At 39.5% G+C, this 18,509-nt stretch overlaps 1 protein-coding gene across 5 annotated transcripts in view; it reads right to left on the bottom strand.

Moving 5' to 3' along the window:
* Positions 1-18,509, bottom strand: part of PEX5L (peroxisomal biogenesis factor 5 like) — a 209,721-nt gene that overhangs the window by 20,801 nt on the left and 170,411 nt on the right. For all 5 annotated transcript variants that reach the window (XM_040251498.1, XM_040251488.1, XM_040251478.1 and 2 more), the window contains one exon: positions 1,167-1,283. In XM_040251498.1, the coding sequence (XP_040107432.1) occupies positions 1,167-1,283 (117 nt within the window). The remainder of the gene's footprint in view (positions 1-1,166; positions 1,284-18,509) is intronic.

Here is an 18,509-nt window from a genome sequence, read left to right on the forward strand (position 1 = left end):
TGCTGCTAAGGTTTTTAAATACATCAAATGGAGACCTTCATTCTCCCCAGGTGTTTAGAAAGACAAAACTCTTTGTCAGAATCCATAGGGTATGACCAGCTTATATAGTGGTGTTGGGGTGTGGGAGCCTAAGAGGGGGTGCTCAGAAGCATGGGTTATAGCCCAGAGACTGATGTTCTACATCGGTGTTCTCTCTTCTCACTTACTTTCAATTTCTTTGTGGAAAATTAATGATTTTAATGAGATGGTTGATCTGATTTTATGAGATTGCCTTGCCTACTGTGGGACAGAGAATACTGGAAGGAGTAAGACATCTTAATGATTATGTACATTGCTAATCCCCTAAAATCAGAGACTATTTATCTCAGTCCTCAGTATCTAGGGCCGAGTAAACAGTAAAATTTGTTGGATGGAACCAAATATCATGGAAGTTATTCAGAATTGAATAAAACTGAGAATTCCTCTACCACGAAGAACCATAACATTAACATCTCTCTCTCTATTTTCCCAGTGTAAGAAAATTCTATCTTTCCATCTTTTTTTGTCTTTCAAGTCACTTAAACTGATTTCTCAGTGTTTTCTATTTTTCCAGGCATTTTTAAAAGCATAAATCCTAGAGCAACTGGGGCTTCATAGGGGAATTTAGCTGGCTGTGGACTATACTCACACATTTTCTGGGGCTCTGAGGAATCCCCTTGGTACTTGACCCAGCTGTGTGAAGTGTATCTTTTCCACTTAATTCTTTGCTAGCAGCATAAAGACTACCCGTGAAATAAAGCCTGAAGTCTCCCTTTTCAACCTTCCGCCCATTAATATCACTTTTGTCAGCTTATCGACATGGTTCGAGCATTGTGGGATTAGCCCAGCTCTTGTTCTAACTAACCCTCAATGTTAGTTCAGTGACTGGCCAAGCTCTGGTTGGCTGCCAAACTGTCTTGACACTGATAAAAAATAAGGGTGTTCCATTCCAGATTTGCTGCCTTCACACACTGCATGATTATACTGTTTCCATCTCCTAGAATGTCTTCCAGGTCAGATTGATATTAAACAGTCTATTTAATTTTTGGATTTTTTCCCCCACAAAATAGTTATCAACTAGTTTATAAAAATATGATCCAGAGAGGATGAGAAAACTGGTCAACATTCGAAAGAAGAGAAATGGTCACCTTCTCACTGGCTGAGATTGTAACCTGGTTCTGGGCTTCCTGGTTCTCCGATATCCAGTTCCTCCGGGCCATTTCTTCCCATTCTGCTTGCATCTTATCCCAAAACTCTGTATCTGACTAGAAGACAGGAGAAATGAAGACAGATGGATTTAAGAACATGCTATATCATTTGGCTTATTTCCAAGAGACAGTTTTTCTCACAGAAAAAAATGACTTCTGGGGACGAATAAAGTGTTCAAATTGGCCACATCCAATGACACTTACGGTTGAAGAGCTTCTGGAGGGCACTCAGCACTCAAGGTGTCAAAGAGTAGTAGCTGTGATTTTTCTCTGGGAGAAACATAGTTACCATCTGAAGAACCAGGATCATATAAAACCAAATTCAGCTAAAAATTCATTATTTGAATAGTTTCAAGTGTGGGTACCTGACACACATTTTGGGAAGGGCAGTCTCTCCTAGAGTTGCTGCCAGGCAATGAGATTGGAATGCAGAAGTAGGAAGTCAAGAGATACCTGGAGTAACAGGTAAGTTTGGCCTTAGAGTACAAAATGAAGCAAGGCAAAGGCTAACAGAGTTTTGCCAAGAGAATGTGCTAGTCATAGCAAACTCTTCCAAGAACACAAGAGACGACTCTCGTGACCTCACTAGATGGTCAGTACTGAAATCAGACTGATCATATTCTTTGCAGCCAAAGATGGAGAAGCTCTAGACAGTCAGCAGAAAAGAAGACCAGGAGCTGACTGTGGCTCAGGTGATGAGCTCCTTATTATAAAATGCAGACTTAAACTGAAGAAAGTAGGGAAAACCATGAGGCCCATTCAGGTATGACCTAATTAAATCCCTTACGATTCTACAGTGGAAGTGACAAATAGATTCAAGAGATTAGATCTGATACAGTGCCTGAAGAAATATGGATGGAGGTTTGTGACATTGTACAGGGGGCAGTGAGCAAAACTATCCCCAAGAAAAAGAAATGCAAGAAGGCAAAATGGTTGTCTGAGGAGGTTTTACAACTACCTGAGAAAAGAAGAGAAGTGAAACACAAAGGAGAAAGGGAAAAATATACCCAACTGATTGCAGAGTTCCAGAGAATAGCAAGGAGAGATAAGAAAGCCTTTCTAAGTGAACAATGCAAAGAAATAGAGGAAAACAATAGAAGGAAAGATTAGAGATCTCTTCAAGAAGATTAGACATACTAAGGGAACATTTCATGGAAAGATGGGCACAATAAAGGACAGAAAAAGTAAGGACTAACAGAAGCAGAAGATATTAGGAAGAACTGGCAAGAATACACAGAAGAACTATACAAAAAAGGTCTTAATGACCTGGACAGTCATGATGGTGTGGCCACTCACCTAGAGCCAGATATCCTGAATTGTGAAGTCAAGTGGGCCTTAGGAAGCATCACTACAAACAAAGCTAGTAGAGGTGATGGAATTTCAGCTGAGCTATTTCAAATCTTAAAAGATGTCACTGTTAAAGTGCTGCACTCAGTATGCCAGCTAATTTGGAAAACTCAGCAATGGCCACTGGACTGGAAAAGGTCACCTTTCATTCCAATCCCAAAGAAGGACAATGCCAAAGAATGTTCAAACTACCATACAGTTTTGCTCATTTCACATGCTAGCTTAAAAGTCCTTCAAGCTAGTTTAAAAATCCTTCAAGCTAGGCTTCAGCAGTGCGTGAACCAAGAATTTCAGATATACAAGTTGGGTTTTGAAGAAGCAGAGGAACCAGAGATCGAATTGCCAACACCTGTTGGATCATAGAAAAAAGCAAGAGAATTCCAGAAAGACATCGAATTTTGCTTCATTGACTACACTAAACCCTTGGTGTGGATCACAACAAACTGGAAAATTAAAGAGATGGGACTACCAGATCACCTCACCTACCTCCTGAGAAACCTGTAAGCAGGTCAAGAAACAACAATTAGAACTGGACATGGAATACTGGACTGGTTCAAAATCGGGAAAGGAGTAAGTCAAAGCTGTATGTTGTCAGTCTGCTTATTTAAATTCTATGCAGAGTGCATCATGCTAAATGCCAGTCTGGATGAACCACAAGCTGGACTCAAGACTGGTAGGAGAAATATCAATAACCTCAGATATGCAGATGATACCACATTAGTGGCAGAAAGTAAAGAGGAACTAAAGAGCCTCTTGATGAAGGTGAAAGAGGAGAGTGAAAAAGCTGGCTTAAAACTCAACATTCAAAAAACGAAGATCATGGCATCCAGTCCCATCACTTCACAGCAAATAAATGGGGAAACAATGGAAACAGTGACAGACTTTATTTTCTTGGGCTCCAAAATCACTGCAGATGGTGACTGCAGCCCTGAAATTAAAAGATGCTTGCTCCATGAAAGAAAAGTTATGACAAACCTAGACACTGTATTAAAAAATAGAGACATCACTCTGCTGACAAAGGTCTGTCTAGTCAAAGCTATGGTTTCTCCAGTAGTCATGTATGGATGTAAGAGTTGGACCATAAACAAGGCTGAGTGCCGAAGATCTAATGCTTTTGAACTGTGGTGTTGGAGAAGACGCTTGAGAGTCCCTTGGACTGCAAGGAGATCAAATCAGTCCATTCTAAAGAAAATCAGCCCTGAATATTCATTGGAAAAACTGTTGCTGAAGCTCTAATACTTTGGCCACCCTATTCGGTCAGCTGACTCACTAGAAAAGACCCTGATGCTTGGAAAGACTGAGGGCAAGAGAAGGGGGTGACCGAGGATGAGATGGTTTTATGGCATCATCGACTCAATGGGCATGAGTTTGAGCAAACTCCAGGAGATAGTGAAGGACAGGCAAGCCTGGCATTCTGTAGTCCATGAGTCACAAGAAGTCAGACAGGACTGAGTCACTGAACAGCAACAATGAAGAATTAGAGTAGCTCCTTTGGGACTGGCTGGGCAGTGGCTTGGGAAGCAGCTGGCCATAGGCACAGAAAGCAACACTGGTTTACCCTACTCTGTGCCAAGCTCTGTGCTAGGAGAAAACTCAGCCTAGAGGGTTATGGTCAGAAAGCTAGGATTACACAGGTCTGAACCACGGTCTGGTTTCTAGGCCTGTACTCATCACATTATGGCAAAGGTGTCCTCCTGGTGCTAAAGAATGAAGGAGACTAGCTTTGGGTGTGAACTCGACTGAATCTTCAAGGTCTTCTATAGCAAGATGATTTTTTGAAAAATAACACTGTGTTTTCCTCTTTATAACTTTCCTTTATGTCTTCCCAAGGGGAAACCAGGCCATTTGCTCTCCCTTACTTCAGGGGACTGAAGCAGACATTTTCTGCAAGATCTGTCCCTGGTTGGCTTCTATTTTACTAAGCCTGAAGAGAGTACTTGAGGTGTTCTGGAGGGAGGAAAAGGGGACAAGTATCTTAAAGACCTTAAGAGAGGAGGGGAGATTTCCAGGGATAGGAAAAGAGAGGAAGGTGGTGGGTTCTGAGATAAGTGGGAAATGATGCTTAGCTTTTAAGGATTTCCCTGGCAAACTGGCCTGACCTCCAAGAGAATAAGACAGGGTGTGCTAGGAACTCAGACCCCCACATGACAGAGAAAGAGATACAAACTGGACTTGGATCAACCCTTTGGGGCTTGGTTGGCTGTTATCAGTTAGCACGATAGACAGGAAGGTGGAGACTCTGTCCTTTTTTTTGGCACCACAGAAGCATTCCATATTTGGTGACTGAGACTAAGTGACCTGCTTGGAAACCACTATTTTCCTTAAAGAAAACAGTGAAATGGGTACTGCTTGAACATCAGAGTTTGGAACTGAGATCCAATTTCTCTGCAAATCTCAGTTTCTATGATTCTAAATCTGTGACTTGCTGACATCTCACCAAAGGTTGCTCTTCATCTTTTAATCCTCCCAGTCTCACCCTCTACTCTACCCTCATTCCTGGGTGGTGGTTGTTCAGGGGTAAGACCTCGTCTTCAAAGTTGCTCTAAATGATAATTATAAGCGTATTTCTTCTGAATATAAACATGCAGGGAAAAAGGGCCAGCCCAGTGTGATTAATCCCAGGCTACTATGTAAATAGCACTTCTTCTTCACTATGTCCAGAATACTCATTTCTACCACAGATATGGGTTCTGTCCCATCAGTAGAGGTTTTCCCCTCAACAAAGGCTCAGGACAGCAGGCATCCTTGGTAATGTATATCTGATATGCCAGAAGTCCATGGAATGGTCACCAGTTATCCAGGTTAAGGTTAGGAATAATATTCAAAATATCTCTTCAATGAGCCTTTCTGGTAGAACACCAAATTGTGCAAACAGATTATCTCAGTTATATAACAGCTAGATAAAAGACTAGAAGGAAATATCCTGCCATGTTAAAAGTAATCTGTCTTTCATACAGATAGCCAGTAAACACATGAAAAATGCATAACATCACCCATTATTAGAGAAATGCAAATCAAAATTACAATGAGGTATCACCTCACATTGGTCAAAATGACCATCAGCAAAAAAAAAAAAAAAAAAAAATCTACAAACAGTACATGCTGGAGACGGCATGGAGAAAAGGGAACCCTCTCGCACTGTTGATGGGAACGTAGATTGGTACAGCCACTGTGGAGAACAGTATGGAGATTCCTTAAAAAACTAGGAATAAAACCACCAATGCATGCATGCTAAGTCACTTCAGTCAAGTCCAACTCTGGGTGACCTTATGGACTGCGGCCCACCAGGCTCTTCTGTCCATGGGATTCTCCAAGCAAGAATACTGGAGTGGGTTGCCATGCCCTTCTCCAGGGGATCTTCCCGACCTAGGGATCAAACCTGGTCTCCTGCATTGCAGGCAGATTCTTTACCATTTGAGCCACCAGGGAAGCCCCCCGCAAAGTACCAAAATACCCAGCAATTCCATTACTGGGCATATACCATGAGAAAATCACAATTCAAAAAGACATATGTATCCCAATGTTCACTGCAGCACTATTTACAATAGCCAGGAAATGGAAGCAACCTAGATGTCTATTAACAAATGAACGGATAAAGAAGTTGTGATATTTTATACACACACACACACACACACACACACACACACACACACACAATGGAATATTACTCAGCCATAAAAAGGAACAAATTTGAGTCAGTTCTAGTGAGGTGGATGAACCTCAAGCCTGTTACACAGAGTGAAGTCAGAAAAACAAATATTGTATATTAATGCATATATACAGAATCTAGAAAAATGGTACTGATGGACCTATCTGCGGGGCAGGAATAGAGATGCAGACGTAGAGAACAGACTTGTAGACACAACAGGGGAAGGAGATGGTGGGACAAACTGAGAGAATAGCGTTGAAACATATACATTACCACATGTAAAATAGATGGCTAGAGGGAAGTTGCTGTATAACACAGGAAGCTCAGCCTGGTGCTCTATGACAACCCAGAGGCGTAGGATGGAACAGGGAGTAGGGAGAGGTGACATATGTATACTTATGACTGATTCACTCTGTTGTATGGCAGAAACCAACACAACATTGTAAAGCGATTATCCTTCAATTAAAAATTAAAAAAAAAGAGTAAACTGTCTTTGAATGAAGGGCTGATGGGTGATGTTTTTCCTGCTTCTTTATGCTCTTTTGTACTGCCTGAATTTTCTATGAGTATGCATTGCTTTTATAATTTAAGAAAGGTTAAAAATGATAAAAATTACCTTTCCTTTTTAAAATACCATGAAACCTGCACTGAAGGTTTCATTTTCATACTGAAGGGACTCATTTTCTTGAATAGGCTTTTAAAGATGCAGGTTCAGCTTGTCTGAATAGAAACAAACAGAAGTCTATCAAGTGAATTTTATCATGTTTACTGACTCTCCTGAGCCCCCTGATGGGTGGTGTGAAGTGCCTATGACTTCAAGTATCTTCTAAGGCAGTTAAGTTCCCCTAGTGAGACTCATTGGCATCTAAAGCTATTAAAAGTCTTTTGAATGAAAGAATAAGGAAGATTTTGTAAGGTGTACTTCTAAATTACAAAAGTCACCTTTCCTGAAGTTTCAAATTAGAGCAGTAGATGCATAAAATTGCTGTGGAAAGAGAACCTCAGTTGAGGTGGGGCTGTGTCAGGCCCTAATTTAATGAGGTACACCAGGACTGACTGTTACCACTTAGAATAAGTCCTGCTGACTAATTAAAGTGCACCACACAGTTTCATTTAATTACAGAAGACTACTTTTAGCACAATCAATTTTCATCCAGTCTCAGAATCCAGACTTCATTCTCGTAACTGCAATTAACACTGCTTCTTTTTTTCATTCCTAATCAATTTCAGAGAAACCTGAAACACGTTTGAATTTTAAATATTTTAGACATGACTGAGGGGATTTTATGTTTTGATGATTTTGTCAGCTGTTCTGGGATGCTGGTAGATTACTTTTTATACGCTACAGGTAATATATTATATGCTTATACCAAAAATGAGCTATTGTTTGCAATCCATTTTCATTTTAAAAATAGTTTTCTGATGATAACAATGGTATTGGAGATGCAGTATGGTGGTTAAGAATGGAAGCTGTCTCATCATGTTGACTTAGAAACAAATTCTGGCTCTATAGCTGACCTTCTACAAGTCCCGTAATATCTCCAGGTCTCATTTTCCTTATCCTTAAAATGAAGATAGACTAGTGGTCTTGGTTAGTCACTATAAGGACCAAATGAGAAAGTGTATCTGTGGCATAAAGCACATGGTAAACGTTCAGTAAAAGTAGTTGTGCTTACAAGTGTTTTTGTACCTTTGAGAAAAATACGAAGAATGAAACAAAAATCACCCACAACCTCAAAGCTCAAATACACTTCTGTGAGTATGCTGGTGTTTTAATTTCTGTATATACATATTCTCTCCTAGATGCTTTTCCTCTCTATTTAAGTCTTTCTTTTCTACCTAATTATTAAAAAATAAGAGCAAGGTTAAGAAGACTACTGTAAAAATGGACTGTTATATAGCAATTAAAACAGTACTCATGAAGAATTTATTACAACATGGGATAGGCCCTGAGTTATAATGTTCCTTGTTATGTAGTATGGTCACAATGATAGAAAACAGCAAGTAATGGGTGAGGGGGAAAAAAAAAAAAGACTAGAGAAATGCACTTACAGTTCATGGGTTTGAATGATGAGGAATTTGCCCCAAAACCTTTCCTTGCACTTTTTAGCATTTACCATATCTTCTATTGCTAGCATGTGTTATTTTAGTGAAAAAGTAGGATTTTCTTAACAAAGCTTCCATCCAACCTAGATGTCCGTCGAGAGATGAGTGGATAAAGAAGTTGTAGTACGTATATACAATGGGATATTAATCAGCCATAAAAGGGAATGAATTTGAGTAGGTTGAACAGAGATGAACCTAGAGCCTGTTATACAGAGTGAAGCAAGTCAGAAAAAAACATATATCATATATTAATGCATATATATGAAATCTCAAAAAAATGGTACTGATGAACCTATTTGCAGGGCAGGACTAGAGACAAAAACATATGGAATGGACTTGTGGACACAGCAGGGGGAAGAAGAGGGTGGGACAAACTGGGAGATTAGCACTGAAATACATACATTACCATGTGTAAAATAGATAGTGGGAACTTGTATAACACAGGGAGCTCACCCTGGTGCTCTAGACGGAGAGGGGTTGGATGAGGTGTGAAAGGGAGGCTCAAGAGGGAGAGGATATATGTATAGTTAAGGCTGATTCACATTGTTGTATGGCAGAAATCAACACAGCATTGTAAAGCAATTATCCTCCAGTTAAAAAAATTTGTATAAAAAATTAACTCAAACAACTCAATAGCAAAAACCAAATAATCAATTAAAAAATAGGCGGAGAATCTGAACAGATACTTTTTTCAGAGAAGACATACAGATGGCTAATGTGGAAAGGTGCTCAGAATCACTTATTCAGTGAAATGAAAATCAAAAACACACTTGTTAGAACGGCTATTATCAAAAGGCAGGAAATAACAAGTGCTGGTGAGGATGTGGGGAAGAGGGAACTATTAGTAGAAATGTAAATTGATGCATCCAATATAAAACTGTATGAAGTTTCCTTAAAAAAATAAAAAATAGAACCATTCTGTGCTGTGCTTAGTCATGTCTGACTCTTTGTGACCCCATGGACTGTAGCCTCCCAGGCTTCTCTGTCCATGGGGATTTTCCAGGCAAGAATACTGGAGTGGGTTGCCATGCTCTCCTCCAGGGGATCTTCCTGATCCAGGAATCGAACCAGGGTCTTCTGCACTGCAGGTAGATTCTTTACCAGATGAGACCAGGGAAGCCCAGAACTATTCTATAATTCAGCAATTTCACATCTGGGTATTTATCTAAAGGAAATGAAAACACATAACTTGAAAAGATATGTGTACCCCCATGTTCATTGCAGCACTATTTATAATAGTTAAGATATGGAAACAATTTGTATCAAAACAGATGAATGAATAAAGATGTTGTGGTGTAAACAAACAAACCCCCAAACTTCCATCTTTTCAGTTTCGATTCCTCTGTGATGTCTTCCCCCAAAACCCTACACTAGAGCAATCTCTTACCTCTCTGAATTCCAATAAGAATATTCTGGATCAGTGGTTTGGAAAAAGAGAGCTGTGTGCTAGAAGCTGCCATTATCCTTGTGAACTTGAGAAGTCATTTAAATTTATCTGTACATTATCTTTTGTCATTTGTAAACTGGGAAGACTGGGTTCATTTGACAATAACTCAGGTTTCTTTGTCTGTACAGACTGACTCAGAAGAATAAGGGCAGGGGGAGGGAGATCTTAGTCCAGAATCATCATTATTATTATTTTTTGGAAGGGGGCTTCTAGCCTGTTCACTGATCTCCAAAAACTGTACTTTAAAATATTTCTTTAAAAGTATACTTGACATTTTCCTTTCACTTTTTTATTGTAAAACTAGCAAACAAAAATTCCTAAGAACCATGACAAAGTTAAATAGTAATTAAAATATAAAGAATAAGGAAATAAGCAATTAAACTTAGAACCAGGGAATTTTAAGGGATAGCAGCATATTATTAGCTCCCACTCACCAATCTATTTTGGTCATTCTTGAGTTGAAATAGAGTAACTTTCCATTTTGCAGTCAAACATAATTGTCGATTAGAAAGATCCTGGGGTTGTGTCATGAAGGAATTGATTGAGGTGAGATTCTGTGTCAATTCTGCCTGTGAGGAGTTTGACTCTTCTTTTGCCTCTTTAGAAATTGATTAACTGTCACTGGATCAAAACTTAAAACAAAACATCAATCAAACATTCTGCAAATACAAAAGAAAAGAAAGTATCCCTTGTAAGGCAGAGAAAGAAAATCACTATGCAAGTTTGGATAAAGTGTTTGCCACGATAAATTTTCATTGAAGTGAAACTGTGTACAGACGAACTAGGCACCTCATTGTCCTGGATCTCATAGCCCAGGCTGGTGAAGAGTGGCTGAAATGTCCCCACTCACATCACTTGTTGACTTACAGGTAATATTAGTTGAAGATTCTATATGGCTGCCCAAACAACATATTCAGCCTGAGGCTGCAATTAAAGAGTGCAGCACAGGTGAATTCTAGCAAACATTTAGAGAAGAACAAACGCCTATCCTTCTGAAATTCTTCCAAAAAATTGCAGAGGAAGGAACACTTCCAAACTCACTTTATGAGGCCACCATCACCCTGATACCAAAACCAAATAAAGGTATCACAAAAAAAGAAAATTATAGGCCAATATCACTTATGGAAATAGATGCAAAAATCCTTAACAAAATTCCAGCAAACAGAATTCAACATCACATTAAAAAGATCACACACTATGATCAAGTTGAGTTTATTCCAGGGATGCAAGGATTCTTCAATACATACAAATCAATCAATGTGATACACCACATTAGCAAATTGAAAGATAAAACCATCTGATAATCTCAATAGATGCAAAGAAACTTTTGACAAAATTCAGCACCCATTTATGATAAAAACTCTTAAAAAAATGGGCATAGAAGGAACCTACCTTAACCTAATAAAGGCCATAGACAACAAACCCACAGCAAACAAAAGTGAGAAACTGAAAGCATTCCCTCTAAGATCAGGAACAAGTCAAGGGTGCCCACTCTTGCCACTATTATTCAACATAGTTTTGGAAGTCCTAGCTATGGAAATCAGAGAACAAAAAGAAAGAAAAGGAATCCAGATTGGAAAGGAAGAAGTAAAACTCTATTTGCAGGTAACATGATACTGTACATAGAAAACCCTAAAGATACCATCAGAAAACTACAAGAACTAATCAGGGAATTTAGTAAAGTCACAGGATACAAAATCAGTACACAGAAATCACTTGCATTCCTATATACAACAATGAAAAATCAGAAAGAGAAATTAAGGAATCAGTCCCATTTACCATTGTAATAAAGAGAATAAAATACCTATGAATAAATCTACCTAAGGAGACAAAAGAGCTGTATACAGAAACTACAAGACACTGATGAAAGAAAACAGAGATGACATAAACAAATGGAGAGATGTCCATGCTCCTGGGTTGGAAGAATCAACATTGTGAAAATGACTATACTACAAAATGCAATCTACAGTTTCAATGCAATCCTTATCAAGTTACCAATGGCATTTTTCACAGAACTAGAACAAAAAAATTCACAATTTTGGAAACACAAAAGACCTTGAATAGCCAAAGCAATCTTGATAAAGAAGAATGGACCTGGAGGAATCAACTTACCTGATTTTGGACTATACTACAAAGATACAGTCATCAAGACAGTATGGTACTAGCACAAAAGCAGAAATATAGACCAGTGGAACAAAATAGAAAACACAGAGATAAACTCATGATTCTATGGGCAAGTTACCTTTGAAAAAGGAGGCAAGAATATACAAAGGGAAAAAGATAGTCTTTTCAATAAATGGCCCTGGGAGAACTGGAAAACTACATGTAAAAGAATGAAATTAGAACACTTCCTAACACCATACACAAAGATAAACTCAAAATGGATTAAAGACCTAAATGTAAGATTGGAAACATAAAACTCTCAGAAGAAAATGTAGGCAGAACACAGTATGACATAAATCATAACAAGGTCTTCTATGACCCACCTCCTAGAATAATGGAAATAAAAATAAACAACTGGGACCTACTTAAACTTAAAAGCTTTAGCACAGCAAAGGAAACTATAAACAAGGTGAAAAGACAGCCCTCAGGATGGGACAAAATAATAGTAAATAAAACAACTGGCAAAGATTAATTTCCAATATATATAAGCAACTCATACAACTCAATACCAGAAAAAAAAAGAAAACTCAATCAAAAAGTGGGAAAAATACCTAAAAAGACATTTCTCCAAAGAAGACATACAGATGGTTAATAAACACATGAAAAGGTTCTCAACACTGCTCATTATTAGGGAAATGCAAATCAAAACTACAACAAGATATCACCTCACACCAATCAGAAGGGCCATCATCAAAAAATCCACTAATAGCAAGTTCTACAGAGAGTGTGGAGAAAAGGAAACCCTCTTGTACTCCTGGTGGGAATGTAAACTGATATAGCCACTATGGAAGACAGTATGGAGATTCATTATAGGGGACTGGAATGCAAAAGTAGGAAGTCAAGAAACACCTGGAATAACAGGCAAATTTAGCCTTGGAGTACAGAATGAAGCAGGGCAAAGGCTAATAGAGTTCTACCAAGAGATTGCACTGGTCATAGCAAACACCCTCTTCCAAAAACACAAGAAAAGATTCTACACATGGATATCACCAGATGGTTGACACCGAAATCAGACTGATTATATTCTTTGCAGCCAAAGATGCAGAAGCTCTAAACAGTCAGCAAAAACAGGACTGGGAGCTGACTGTGGCTCAGATCATGAACTCTTTATTGCAAATTCAGGCTGAAATTGAAGAAAGTGGAGAGAAAAACTAGACCATTCAGGTATGACCTAAATCAAATCCCTTATGACTACACAGTGGAAGTGAGAAATAGATTTAAAGGATTAGATCTGACAGACATAGTGCCTGATGAACTATGAATGGAGCTTCGTGACATTGTACAGGAGACAGGGATCAAGACCATCCCCAAGAAAAAGAAATGCAAAAAAGCAAAATGGCTGTCTGAGGAGGTCTTACAAATAGCTGTGAAAAGAAGGGAAGTGAAAAGCAAAGGAGAAAAGGAAAGATATACCCATTTGAATGCAGAGTTCCAAAGAATAGCAAGGAGAGATAAGAAAGCCTTCCTCAGCCATCAGTGCAAAGAAATAGAGGAAAACAATAGAATGGGAAAGACTAGAGATCTCTTCAAGAAAATTAGAGATACCAAGGGAACATTTCATGCAAAGATGGGCTCGATAAAGGACAGAAACAGTATGGACCTAACAGAAGCAGAAGACATTAAGAAGAGGTGGCAAGAATACACAGAAGAACTGTACAAAAAAGATGTTCACGACCCAGATAACCACGATGGTGTGATCACTCACCTAGAGACAGACATCCTGAAATGTGAAGTTAAGTGGGCCTTAGAAAGCATCACTACAAACAAAGCTAGTGGAGGTGATGGAATTCCAGTGGAGCTATTTCAAATCCTGAAAGATGATGCTGTGAAAGTGCTGCACTCAATATGCCAGCAAATTTGGAAAACTCAGCAGTGGCCACAGGACTGGAAAAGGTCAGTCAGTTTTCATTCCAATCCCAAAGAAAGCAATGTCGAAGAATGCTCAAACTACCACACAATTGCACTCAACTCATATGCTAGTAAAGAAATGCTCAAAATTCCCCAAGCCAAGCTTCAGCAATACGTGAACCATGAACTCCCAGATGTTCAAGCTTGTTTTAAAAAAGGCAGAGGAACCAGAGATCAAATTGCCAACATCCACTGGATCATTGAAAAAGCAAGAGAGTTTCATAAAAAACATCTATCTCTGCTTTATTGACTATGTGAAAGCCTTTGACTGTATGGATCACAAGAAACTGTGGAAAATTCTTCAAGACATGGATATACCAGACCACCTGACCTGCCTCTTGAGAAATCTGTATGCAGGTCAGGAAACAACAGTTAGAACTGGACATGGAACAACAGACTAGTTCCAAATAGGAAAAGGAGTATGTCAGAGCTGTACATTGTCACCTTGCTGATTTAACTTATATGCAGAGTACATCATGAGAAACGCTGGGCTGGAAGAAGCACAAGGTGGAATCAAGATTGCCAGGAGAAATATCAATAATCTCAGATATGCAGATGACAACACCCTTATGGCAGAAAGTGAAGAGGAGCTAAAAAGCCTCTTAATGAAGGTGAAAGAGGAGAGTGAGAAAGTTGGCTTAAAGCTCAACATTCAGAAAACGAAGATCATGGCATCTGGTCCCATCACTTCATGGCAAAAAGATGGGGAAACAGTGGAAGTGGTGGCTGACTTTATTTTTCTGGGCTCCAAAATCACTGCAGGTGGTGACTGCAGCCTTGAAATTAAAAGATGCTTACTCTTTGGAAGGAAGTTATGACCACCTAGACAGCATATTAAAAAGCAGACACATTACTTTGTTGACAAAGGTCCATCTAGTCAAGGCTATGGTTTTTCCAGTGGTCATGTATGGATGTCAGAAGTGGACTATAAAGAAGGCTGAGCGCCAAAGAATTGATGCTTTTGAACTGTGGTGTTGGAGAAGACTCTGGAGAGTCCCTTGGACTGCAAGGGGATCCAACAAGTCCATCCTAAAGGAGATCAGTCCTGGGTGTTCATTGGAAGGACTGATGTTGAAGCTGAAACTCCAATACTTTGGCCACTTCATGCAAAGAGCTGACTCATTTGAAAAGACCCTGATGCTGGGAAAGATTGAGCGCAGGAGGAGAAGGGGTGAGAGGATGAGATGGTTGGATGGCATCACCAACCCGATGGACATGGGTCATGTGGACTCTGGGAAATGGTTATGGACAGGGAGGCCTGGTGTGCTGCGGTTCATGAGGTCACAAAGTTTTGGACACGACTGAGCGACTGAACTGAACAATCCAGCAGTACCACTTCTAGGCATATACCTTGAGGAAACCAAAACTGAAAAAGACACATGTACCCCAATGTTGCAACATGTTTACAATAGCTAGGACATGGAAGCATCCTAGATGTCCACTGACCGATGAATGGATAAAGAAACTGTGGGACATTTATACAGTGGAATACTACTCAGCCATGAGAAGGAATGCATCTGAGTCAGTTCTAATGAAGTGGATGAACCCAGAGCCTATTATACAGAGTAAAATTAATCAGAAAGAGAAATATTATATATTAATGCATATATATGGAATCTAGAAAGACAGTACTGATGAACCTATTTGCAGGGCAGCAATGGAGATGCAGACTTAGAGAAGAGCCTTATGGATAAGGGCAGGAGGAGAAAGGAGAGGGTGAGATGAATGGAGAAAGTAGCATGAAGCATATATAGTACCATGTGTAAAACAGATAGCAAATGGAAATTTGCTGTATGACTTAGAGAACACAAACTGGGGCTTTGTAACAACCTAGAAAGGTTGGGAAAGGTGGGATGTGGGAGGTAGGTTCAAGAGGGAGCGGACATATGTACATCTGTGGCTAATTCATGTTGATGTATGGCAGAAATCAAACCAATATTGTAAAGCAATTATCCTTCAATTAAAAAATAATTTAAAAAGATGTGCAGCACCCTGATCAAACATAGAATTTTTTAAAAATAAATTTAAAAAAATTTCAAGTACAGTTGAATTACAATATTGTGTTAATTTCAGGTGTATAGCAGAATGTTTCAGTCATACATACATATCTATTTTTTCAGATTCTTTTCCTTTGTAGGTTATTACAAAATATTGAGTTCCCTGTGTTACACAGTAGGTCCTTGTTGATTATTTTACATACAGTACTGTGTACATGTTAATCCCAAATTCCCAATTTACTCCTCCTGCTCTTTTCCCCCTTTGGTAACTATAAGTTTGTTTTCTATGTCTGAATCTGTTTCTGTTTTTTATATAAGATCATTTTCATAATTTTTTAGATTCCACATATAAATGATATCATGTGATATGTATCTTTGTCTGACTAACTTCACTTAGTATGATAATCTCAGGTCCAAGAGATAGGATAGAATTTTGATTGGTATTAGTTTGAGCTCTGGGTACAGCCTTTGGTGTCCCACATAGTGAGGGTCCTTGACAAAGTGGAGTCTCTTCAAGCAAGAGTGGATGAGTGGGAGTGAGCCTGCCTATGAAGCAATTCACCTGGTAAAGCAAGGCTCAGGGGGTGCTGAGCACAGAATCTTGTTTTTGCAGACAGCAGAATTAGGGTGAATGAATGGCAGTTCCAAGGGGAAAGATTTTTATCAAACACAACTAGAAAGCTGCTTGAAAATGTGCCGCTGCTTCTTTGGAGGGATGGGTTTCCTAGCATTAGAAATTTTCAGACACAACGACCAATATGAGGGGTGCTCTACACATGACTCACAGGTCAGTTTGACCTATGAACCCTATGGTAAGGGTTTGTAAGAGTACAAATCCTGTGGTCTCTTGCAAGTCTTTGCTTGCAGTGTTATTAATGAATTGACTTCTGGAGTCAAACAGGAAGGTACAAAACTAATAAAATCTCTATGAGATAAGAAACGGATCTGTTATGCACGCACCTTTCTCAAGCTAAACATGACAGGGAAGGAAAACAGACACGCTTTGGCATCAGGTAGAGGGAGGCAACCTATCTCACCTCTTTAACTCAGTTTCCTGGTCTATAAAATGTAAATGGTCTCTTAGAGAAATGGTGTGGATTAAGTGAAGCAATGTATGTAAAGTGCTTAGAATTTGTAACATATAAATACTATGGAATTGGCAATTAATGTTATGTTACACTTGTAAATGAAAACAAATATTTCCCAGGACTGAGAGGATGCAATCCCACAAATTGTAAACTGTGTGGTTCAGATGTGTTGGAAAACAAAAATATTTGTACTAGCACTCAACAGAGATTTTCCAGTTGCCTCTGGGTTAGACATGCTTCCCTGTATAAGGGAGCCGACCATCATTGCCAGTGTTGGCAGACACCTGGGCAGACAGCCTGAGGCTCTCACCAAACTACATGCCAGCCTGTTAGCTGCAGAAACATGGGGATGAAAAATTGAAACTGATGGGAAGAAGAACAGATATAGGAGGCTGGAAATAATGGAATAAAAGGCTTGAACAGGGTGTCTGAGGTAACCAAGAGCCATTTCTAACAGAAACTAAAGGGTTTCCTGTTCTTTGGTTTCTATTCTTTTTCACCTGGCAAGTGGCAAAGAGGAATGGAGCATTAAACACGATGAACAAAGCCTGTTGTCCAACTGGGCAGGGGTCATTTCTGAAAGGGCTTTTAGCTTATTCATTAGCAAATGAATGCCCTTGCAGAACCAGAATTTCACATGATTGTATCTGTGTTTGTAGCTCCAGTGGTATTTGCATTCATAACAAAGAATTGCTCTTAAGGTGCCCTGAAATGAGATGTGCAGAGTAAGCCCAGGGTTTGTTGCTGCTTTGGGAGTAAGGTTTTGTGAGCCCAGTTTCTCAGAGGCTCCTGGTTGCTCTTTGGGCGGCTAACAGCAGGCAACCACAGGGCTGCTCTACCGCAGGCTTTGGGAGATGTAGAAGGGCATGGGGTTTGAGTCTTGTTTCATGTTCCATGTGACAAGTCATGTGATGCAGGAAAGGGCAAGTGGATAGTTACAGTGCAAGCCCGGACCGTTAGCTTTTCTTCCTGTAAAGCAAGTGCCTGCCTTAAGCTTTGATTGCCAAGGTATCTACTTCAAAGAGGCACCCACTTCAAAGATGGCACCCTCTTTAACGTTGGCTATCTCAAATAAACACATTGCTGGCTACAAGACTAGATAAAGAGCCAAGCTGTACATGTCCACCCCTCCTCTCATACCTCCCAGAATTCTTTGTTTTAGAGTTCTTGGTTGATTTTGACAACTGACCATTTGGGAGGATTGTTTTTCCTCTCTTCCTGAGCTTTAAATCCCACTCTTACATTTTAAATTCACCAATAAAGAGGGAACCCTCAAAACCCTAGTACCCTACTCTCAGTGCCAATAAAAGGAGAACCCCAGGCCCATGCTTGTGTACTTTCTACTGGTGACTCAGCTGTGTACCCCAGGAGAGACATGTAATTTCTAGAACCTGTAAGTAGTAAACCTTTATTTTTCTTGAAGTTTCTTGATGGTTATTGTTGAGAACATCTTGCAACCACAGTAAGAACTACAAGGGCCAGTCCAATGACAACACTGGTAATCTGATAGGCTGAGGCAGGCACAGGATAACAGTGAACTGCAAGCAATGAGACTCAATTCCAAAGGGATTTCCTCTC

This window comes from Oryx dammah, unplaced genomic scaffold, assembly GCF_014754425.2.
Source record: "Oryx dammah isolate SB20612 unplaced genomic scaffold, SCBI_Odam_1.1 HiC_scaffold_2, whole genome shotgun sequence".
Classification (NCBI taxonomy): domain Eukaryota; kingdom Metazoa; phylum Chordata; class Mammalia; order Artiodactyla; family Bovidae; genus Oryx; species Oryx dammah.